Source organism: Oncorhynchus mykiss, chromosome 21 (genome assembly GCF_013265735.2).
Source record: "Oncorhynchus mykiss isolate Arlee chromosome 21, USDA_OmykA_1.1, whole genome shotgun sequence".
NCBI lineage: Eukaryota > Metazoa > Chordata > Actinopteri > Salmoniformes > Salmonidae > Oncorhynchus > Oncorhynchus mykiss.
The window spans coordinates 23005337-23014605 of NC_048585.1; the positions used below are offsets into that span (position 1 = coordinate 23005337).

Consider the following 9269-nt stretch of genomic DNA (forward strand, 5'->3'; position numbering starts at 1 on the left):
TGAGAGGAAGACAACCAAAGCTTTAGTTTCTAAACTATCATTTTACAGATGTATGTTGAAAACGTTTTTGGAAGATGTGATGAATCATTGGGGATCATTCAATAACCCTTTCTTTTGTTGTTCAATGAAATCATCACATGTGAAGAGTCAACTCATTTAGTTAAAGTTGAATTCATAACTACATTTTTATTACATTTTTTCTAATGGAAGGATTTAATCATTTGCAATTATGTCTACTTATGATAAGATAAAAGGTTCATGTTTCTGTCTGCAAAAAACATCTACATTTAAATGGTATTATATTAATTTGCATATATTTCCATTAATTCCCATATATTCCCGTTAATTCCCATATATTTCCGTTAATACCCACAGAAGGTTTCCACCTCTGAATATTCCCCAAAATGTGCAAACCTAGTTGGGAGTCCTGACTCTTGTTAGCAAGGACCATGTCCAGTCCATTCACTCATCCACACACACAAATATTTTAGTGTCCAAAACAGTAGCAAAATATTAAATTACGTTGAGTCATTCAAAAAAGGGTTTCGCTGAGAATAGGAAAGAGAGTGAGAAACCAAAAGAGAGATGGGAGAGAGAGATGGCAGAAAGAAAGGGAACAGGAGAGAAAGGGAGAGATATGGGAGAGGGACAGGAAGAGATCAAGAGAGTGGGAGAGAAGAGGCAGAAGGAGAGAGGCTGGTGGTTGCTGGAGGTTTATTTTCCCTGTTCAGAATGCATTTCCTGCTCTGGCCACTGAAAATAACCCACAGGAAAACAGTCCAACCTGCTGCACATCAATGCTCTATTCACAGCCTGGATGGCTAACACTGAAGCTAACTCTCACACTTGTACAAGCTCAGCCTGCTAATGCTAACACTCACACAGCATGTTGGTCTATGTTGTAAATATGATGTAACAATGGGTATAGTACACACAATGTAGTTACATTGTACCTGACATGGTCTTACCACCATGTAAATGCATAGTTTTAGCACCAAAGTGGGACCAAGACTATAAAGTGAAAACTAACTCACACACAAGCACAACCTGGGCACTGGCCTAAATGCTAAAATACTTAGTCTCACTGTGACACAGTACAAATACACACAGACACACAAATAGAAACCACTTAACACAGTACACACACCCTTGGCATTGTTCTAGGTTCAAAATCAAAACATTTACTGTAAATTGCTCGAGTCTCTCTTTCCAGGAAATCTGATTCATAAAGCATTAAAGCTCCTTAAAAGTGACACATCTATGACTGTCGTGGTACATTAACAATGCGGTAGCAAAAAGTATGATGATGTAATAACTGAGTTATTTACTATAGGCAACTAATGATCAAAGGATTATGATCAGCTCTGTAACTCTGGATTCGTTGAAACCTAAGTCGCCCATGACACACGAGAGGCACGATGCAATCAGACAACAAAATGACACACACACTCTGTTGAAACCTAACCCAGACCCTTTGTGTGTGTGTGTAGACAGAAGAAGAAAGAATTCCCACTCACACGCACAGTCGCACACACACACACCACACAGACGCGCACAAACAAACACACACACTGTGACACACATGCTGTACCTCTCATAGTCAATGGAATGGGGTCGCTTATAGTCGCAGTGGTTCTCGTATGGATCCTGCACCTCATAGACGTCTGAGTCACTGTGTCTGTGTGTGCTTGGGTCCAGACTGTGTGTGAGTGGCCAGCCCAGCCGTGCGCTGAGGAAAGGCAGGTTCATGTACTCCGGTATCTCCTCATACAGAGGAACATTCTCATACTCCACCGACCCCTCTCCATCCCCGCCAGACACCCCCGCGCTGCCATTGGACTGGTCCACCATCCCCGTCCGTCCGCCCGGCTCCACGCTGGTACAATCCAGAGACTCGCCGCTTCTGGCCAGTAACCGTGGCAACATCCTGACAGACAACCGCAGCTCCAGAAGCTTCCGGAAGGAAAGGCTCCTCTTGGTGCCGTCAGCGCGGGCCAGCAGGTCAGCCGAGGAGAAGGACTGTGCCCTCTGTTTCCCTCCCAGCAGAGCTGCTTTCCCCTGGGGGGGCCCTCGGCTGCTGTCGCCGCTGCTGTGTCTGGAGCTCTGCCTGCTGAAGAAGGGCCTTGGGAAGCGCCAAGCTGGTTTCTCCTGTGGGGTGGCAGGCAGCTCCCTCATGGGGGTGTTGGTGTGGTGCGGAGGGGGTGGAGGGGGTGTGATGGATGGGGGGGCACCCGCTGGCAGGCTGTGTCTCTGGGGCTTCCTGGGCGGGGCCCTAGGTGACCCCCCCTCTTCCGCTGAGCTGGCCGTCATTGTCATGCCAACGGGGGGCGGGCGGCAGCTGAGCTTGATCTGTTTGGGCAGGCTCCGGGTGATGGGGTAACGCTCAAAGTCTCCGTACCCTTCCTCAACTTCTTCTTCCTTCTCCTCCTCTTCCTCCCCTCCTCCTCCTCTTCTCTCTGAGGTCAGTGCGTTAAGCTCAGGCTGAGAGAGCAAGTCCAGAGAGCGGGAGGTGTTTCGGTTGAGGGAGGGGGGACAGTGGATGGCTCTGTGGAGGCGGGGGGAGAGGGACTTCTGTCTAGGTGGAGGCACAGGGTGAGGCTCCTCTTCAACTTCAGGGCCCTGGGAGGGAGAGGGACTGTCATACACTCCCTGGGTGTGTTCTTCCTTCTCTGAGGTGAGACATCTCCCCCCACTCCCCTCAGACTCCCCCACCTCTCCCGACTGTGTGCGGTTCTTTGTCTCCCCCTCATGGGTGCTGGCCTCCAGGCCGTCCTGCCTTACCAGGGCTGGCTTACGGGGCTTACGTGGCAGCGGCACGGGCAGGGGCTTACTGGGGGCGGCAGGGAACGAGAGGTCAGTGAGTAGCCTGGGTATTCTGGAACACTGTGTACTATTGTCTGTGTGGGAGGGGGTGCTGTCAGGCTCACTGTCCACCTGGGAGGGGGCGAGGGTGGGGGGTAAAATGTGTTGGGGGGTGCGGGTGGGTGGAACTATCTGAGAGGGGATGCGGGTGGGAGGGACTGTCTGAGAGGGGGTGCGGGTGGGAGGGACTGTCTGTGGGGGGGTGCGGATAGGGGAGACTTCCAGTGGGAGGATGAGGGGAGTGGGAATGGTGTTGGTCTCATTGCAGTCTATATTACAGCTGTCAGTGTATGTATGTTCTGCATTAGAAGCTTTAGTCTCAGTCTGTGTAAGTGTCTCGGCCACCTCAAGAACATTACATGACTGGTCCCCTGAACCAGTCTGATACTGCTGACCCTCCTGTCCTTTCTGGTTCCTCTGTCTCTCCTCTTTGTTCCCCTGCAGCTTCTCCTCATCCCTGCTCCCCTCTCCATCCCTCTGCCCCTCCTGTCTATGAGGTTTGTCCTTGAGCCTGAGATGGAGGGTGTTGGTCACTCCTCCGGTCACCTCACTGTCTCCGTTCTCTGTTTTACCCGGCCGATTGGCTACCAGCGTTCCAGTGCTTTCCGTGGCATTCCCGTTTGGCCAGGAGCCAAGCGTATCGCTCCCGACCTCTGTAACGTTCCCATTCCCTAGTCGTTTGCATTGGGAGCAGTCCTGGAGTCCGCAGGAGCACGTAGGAATGATGTAGTCCGAGTCGCGCAGGATGGGCTGCGACAGGATCCCGTTTCTGGAGTTGAGGAAGGAGAGGCTGTCGTCCCCTGCCCCGCTGCACTCCTGGGATGGGGTTTGGGGTACTCTGGGTCTGAGGGGTGGGGGAGAAGCCGGGGCTGGAGGGGCAGAGGGTTTGGAGAGGCATGGTTTGGGCGCCACAGCAGGTTTGGCTCTCTTCAGCGCGGCAGGGGAGGGTTGGGTAAGAAGGGGGGAGGGTTGGGAAGGCTGGGAGAGGAGAAGATCAGGTTTGGGAGCGATGGGAGGAGGCGAGAGCTTCACCGAGGGGGCGAGTTTGGGTTTGGGAGCCACTGGCGGCTTCTTCACACCTGTAGAGAATTAGAGGAGGAGGAAGAGAGAGGAGTAGACATTAGACAATGCTGGGGAGGGGGTCTGCTAAAAACACACAAGTCACAGGAGGCAAAAAAAGAAGTGACCCTTTAACCTTTATGGCTGCGTAAAGGCACAAACAGGAGGCAAAAAGCAAAACAGAGCACATTCCACTGCCCTGCTGTAATGCATACACTACCCTGGATATCCCTTGAACCCCCCCCCCCCCCCCCCCCCCCCCCCCCCCCCCCCCCCAACACTTCATCGACACATACCAACCAGTCAGCAGCAGCACAGACACCTCGTGGGGTAAGAGGGGACAGGGCAAGGATCAGAGGATCAACCCCTAGAGGTCAATGGGATTTTTAGCTCACTAAGGAAGGTTGGGCGCAAATGGTCAGAAAGTGAAGGAATGAAAGAACCAAATGATTCCTGTACTCATATATTGACTGTGTTCTGTCTGTACAGAAAAGCTGAACAATCAAAAAAACTAACTATAACCTAAGCGACATCACATCTCCCACAAATAAAACAGTTTGACGGTAAATGAAATTACTGTGTGAATGTGTCCCTAAGCGGGTACCACAAATGCCCGTGGCAGGCTGAGCCTGCACTACATGGATAACTGGATTATGAATACAGACCTCTGCATTGAATATGAGACACTCGTTCCTGCATTGAAGGTCCTTCAATATCAGGTGAAGAATGACGATCCTCATGATGGTTATGAAACACTATAGCACCACACATCTCCTCCTAAGGTGTTAGGAATCACCAGTGGTAGACAAATGTTACATCCATGATAATATATGCCATTGCCAAGAGTTCTCTTAATATACAGTTAATCCACTGATTCCCTAATATATGGACGCACAAGTCATTGAGGGCAGCTGCCTTACTGTCTTACTTTGTTTTTGTCCTAGTAGACCTACGTAATAGATCAGATGAATTAGGCTAATGCCATTGATTTCCCAGAAAGTGCACACACCTGGATTACATCCTAAATCAGTTGCTGATTAAAAGTGAGGAAAGAGACTGGCTACTGCAAATCCTCTGAGGTGGCAGAGAAGCTTTACAGGCGGCTCTCCATAAAGGAGGATTCCTCACGAAACTAGAACAAAATAAGATCCCTTTTTTTTTTTCTCCACAAAATGTAATTCATAGAAGGGTCCTTTGGAGGATGTTTTATTGACATATATTTGGCATTTGTCTCTTAAAACATAATAGATCATTAATTGAAGACATTTTGGCCTTACCCAGGCCTCCTTTAAGACTCCATAGTGTTTCATCTGTAGGCGCTACAAAGTAAAAGTTTGTGTCATATGAAGCTTTACCACTTTAACACGTTTCTTAAATACATTTATGAATATTGCAAAATATAAAAATGAATAATGAAAATATACTATGTTTGATTTGGCACATTTTACAATATATTGTTGAACATATTCTCTGCTAGTTTTATACTTATGGCCCATTTTATACAGAGAAATTGGCATAGTAGGCAATGTAACCAATTACAGCCCTCCCTTTACTTGTATCATTGCAAATCACAGAGGGTGACCATTTTTAATCCATTTTCACATTCACTCTGTTGGTAATGCTTACAAACTGGATCATTCTGCATAACTCTAAAAGTAGCAAAGATTATGTTCTAGAACTTTGATATGCAGGTAAAGTATATTATGTTCAACAATATATTGAAACATTTGCCAAATCAAGTGTATATTTGAAAAATTCATGTTTCATTTTAATATTTATAAATGTACAGAACCAGTTTTTCTTTATTTTTACTATTTTCTACATTGTAGAATAATAATGAAGACATTGTCACGATCGTCATAACGAGGAGACCAAGGCGCAGCATGATAAGAATACATACTTCTTTTAATGAAGAATAAACACTGAACAACCTATACAAAACAACAAACTGACCATGCCGCTATGTGACACACGTACTGACAGGCAACTACACATAGACAATAACCTACAAAATACCCAAGGAATATGGCTACCTAAATATGGTCCCCAATAAGAGACAACGATAAACAGCTGCCTCTGATTGGGAACCAATCTAGGCAACAATAGACATATAAACACCTAGATATACAACAACCCCTAGATATACAACAACCCCTAGACATACGAAAACCTCTAGACAATACAAAAGCTACACAAACCACCCTCGTCACATCCTGACCTAACCAAAATAATAAAGAAAACAAAGATAACTAAGGCCAGGGCGTGACAGACATCAAAACTATGAAATAACACATATGGAATTATGTAGTAACCAAAAAAGTGTTAAACAAATAAAGATATATTTTATATTTGAGATTCTTCAAAGTAGCCACCCTTTGCCTTGATGACAGCTTTGCACACTCTTGGCATTCTCTCAACCAGCTTCATGAGGAATGCTTTTCCAACAGTCTTGAAGGAGTTCCCACACATGCTGAGCACTTGTTGGCTGCTTTTCCTTCACTCTGTGATCCAACTCATCCAAAACCATGTTAATTGGGTTGAGGTTGGGTGATTGTGGAGCCCATGTCATCTGATGCAGCACCCCATCACTCTCCTTGGTCAAATAGACTTTACACAGCCTGGAGGTGGATTTTGGGGCATTGTCCTGTTGAAAAACAAATGATAGTCCCATTAAGCCCAAACCAGATGGTATGGCATTTCGCTGCAGAATGCTGTGGTAGCCATGCTGGTTAAGTGTGTCTTGAACTCTAAATAAATCACTGACAGTGTCACCAGCAAAGCACCCCAACACCATCACACCTCCTCCATGCTTCACGGTGGGAACCACACATGCGGAGATCAAAACGTTCACCTACTCTGCGTCTCACAAAGACACAGTGGTTGGATTTAATATTTGGACTCATCAGACCAAAGGACAGATTTCCACGGGTCTTATGTTCATTGCTCGTGTTTCTTGGCCCAAGAAAGTCTCTTCTTATTATTGTTGTCCTTTCATAGTGGTTTCTTTGCAGAAATTCGACCATGAAGGCCTGATTCACACAGTCTCCTCTGAACAGTTGATCTTGAGATGTGTCTGTTACTTGAACTCTGTGAAGCATTTATTTGGGCTGCGATCTGGGGTGCAGTTAACTCTAATGAACTTATCCTCTGCAGCAGAGGTAACTCTGGGTATTTCTTTCCTGTGGCGGTCCTCATGAGAGCCAGTTTAATCATATCGCTTGATGGCTTTTGCGACTGCACTTGAAGAAACTTTCAAAGTTTTTCAAATTTTCCGGATTGACCTTCATGTGTTAAAGTAAAGATGGACTGTCATTTCTCTTTGCTTACTTGAGCTGTTCTTGCCATAATATGGAATGGTCTTTTGCCAAATAGGGATATCTTCTGTATACCACCCCTACCCTGTCACAACACAACTGATTGGCTCAAACACATTAAGGAAAGAAATTCCACAAATTAACTTTTAACAAGGCACACCTGTTCATTTAAATACATTCCAGGTGACTACCCCATGAAGCTGGTTGAGAGAATGCCAAGCGTGTGTAAAGCTGTCAACAAGGCAAAGGGTGGCTACTTTGAAAAATGTGTTTAACACATTTTTTGATTACTACATGATTCCATATGTGTTATTTCATAGTTTTGATGTCTTCACTAGTATTCTACAATGTAGAAAATAGTCAAAAATAAAGAAAACCCTGGAATGAGTAGGTGTGTCCAAACTTTTGATTGGTACTGTATGTAAGAAATGTGTTATTGAAATCAAAAGACTACTAATATTACAGAGCAAGCCATACTTTAACCAACTTTTGCTAAATTGCACCTACAGATGAAACATTATGGAGTCTTAAAGGATAATGGGAAAAAATAAATTTTGGCTAAGGTCAAAAAGTCACAAATATTCCAACTTCAATTCATTTTTTCTCAATTATGCTTTAAGATACAAATGTCAAATATATGTCAACAATTATATGGATTACATTTTGTGAAAATCCCCCAAATCGTGGTATTCATTTTATTTTGTTCTAGTTTGGTGAGGAATCACCCAACAGTCTTCTAGCTTGATATTTCGTTATTAACATTTCCGTTTGTTCAGACCTTAGGTTCTGTGAATTGTGGGAGAACCATTGCGTTGACCGGAGTTGTCTGGCTTGTTTATTTTCGGTGTAGAAAATGTGTTCTCAGCTTCAATGGCACCAACCCAAGTAGAACCCCGTGTCATCTCGCTGCATGCGTCCTCCGTGTCCTAGTCCTGTTTGTTCACTCTGGTTCAAAATGTTGTCGAACCTTTTGCCGAGTATGACCTGGGCGATTTCATTGCACTGACTGATTTTGAAGATGGCTGTGTGTGTGTTGTGAAATATGTGCGTCCTATATGCTATCCACAATAAGATGGCCAAAAGGATATGGCCTCGTTTTCTGCTCGACTGGGCTGCATCAGGGCTACTGACTGGCCGGGCGAGTGCTACACCACGAGAAGCGGAGTCACGGAGCGGATGTGCATGAAGCCTGAATGACCCTCTAGCTAATTTACTAATGGAAAAAATCTGTAAACTTCAGTGCCAAATCCCATTTGCCTCAACGTATTGAAAAGTCATCGGTTTAGTGGTTGACAATCGCTGCTTTAAGTTATATAACCACGTTTGAAAGTTTGAAAAAAATCAATTGCGCATCTGACTGCATCAAAACAGGAGGAGAGATGTTACACAAAGGAGCTGAATGTATCTGCCCTCTCATACACGCTCTCTTTCTCTCTTCGCATTTGGCTGATGCATCAATTGTGTTGCATGTACTCTTGTTGGAGTATTCTAACCAGAATGACTGTTCTCCCTAAATCATGAGCGGGTGAAAACTGCTCATTTTTGCCACCACTATGCCTTCGGAGAGGTAACGTTATCATTATGAAAAACAGTCATTACAATGTAATAACCTGGAAAAGCTGAGCTATGTTGCTGCAAAAGTAACATAACGTAAATCTGGATTTGCTTGGTAAAACTCTTAACTGCAAACGCACTCAAATAAACTGCTTTGTCGACAAAATGCAACTACTTAGCCATCCAGGAAACAAACCTGCGCTCATGACTCCCGACTTGCTCCTTTCTTTACTCCATGAGTAAACTTGCTTTCAATGGGACCGCACGGAATTTCGTGAATTTTCTTTTTCAGGCGCCATTGTCAGTCAGTCTCAAAGAACACCAGGTAAACAACATAAAAAGAAGCTAAATGTCGCTTATATCACCGACTGAAACGTGAATAAACGGTTTCCTCTAGTCCCCCTTTTTCCCGTTTTCTGGAGTTTCGTCCACGGCGCTGTTTCCTTCCCTTGCTCCCTGGCTGAGGACGTTGCATTTCCC

The 9269-nt window shown here is 45.3% G+C and overlaps 1 protein-coding gene across 3 annotated transcripts in view; it reads right to left on the reverse strand.

Annotated features, from left to right (window-relative positions):
• Window positions 1-9268, reverse strand: part of LOC110500037 (FYVE, RhoGEF and PH domain-containing protein 6) — a 30969-nt gene extending 21701 nt beyond the window's left edge. The window contains exons 1-2 of one of the 3 annotated variants that reach the window (XM_036957327.1): window positions 8986-9268; window positions 1592-3941 (exon numbers count right to left, since the gene is read on the reverse strand). In XM_036957327.1, the coding sequence (XP_036813222.1) occupies window positions 1592-3941; window positions 8986-8995 (2360 nt within the window). In that variant the 5' untranslated portion in view covers window positions 8996-9268. Of the gene's footprint in view, window positions 1-1591; window positions 3942-4586; window positions 4855-8985 lie in introns of those variants that run through there. The other 2 variants (XM_036957326.1, XM_036957324.1) reach the window with 2 other exon arrangements.
• Window position 9269: the final 1 nt, after the last annotated feature.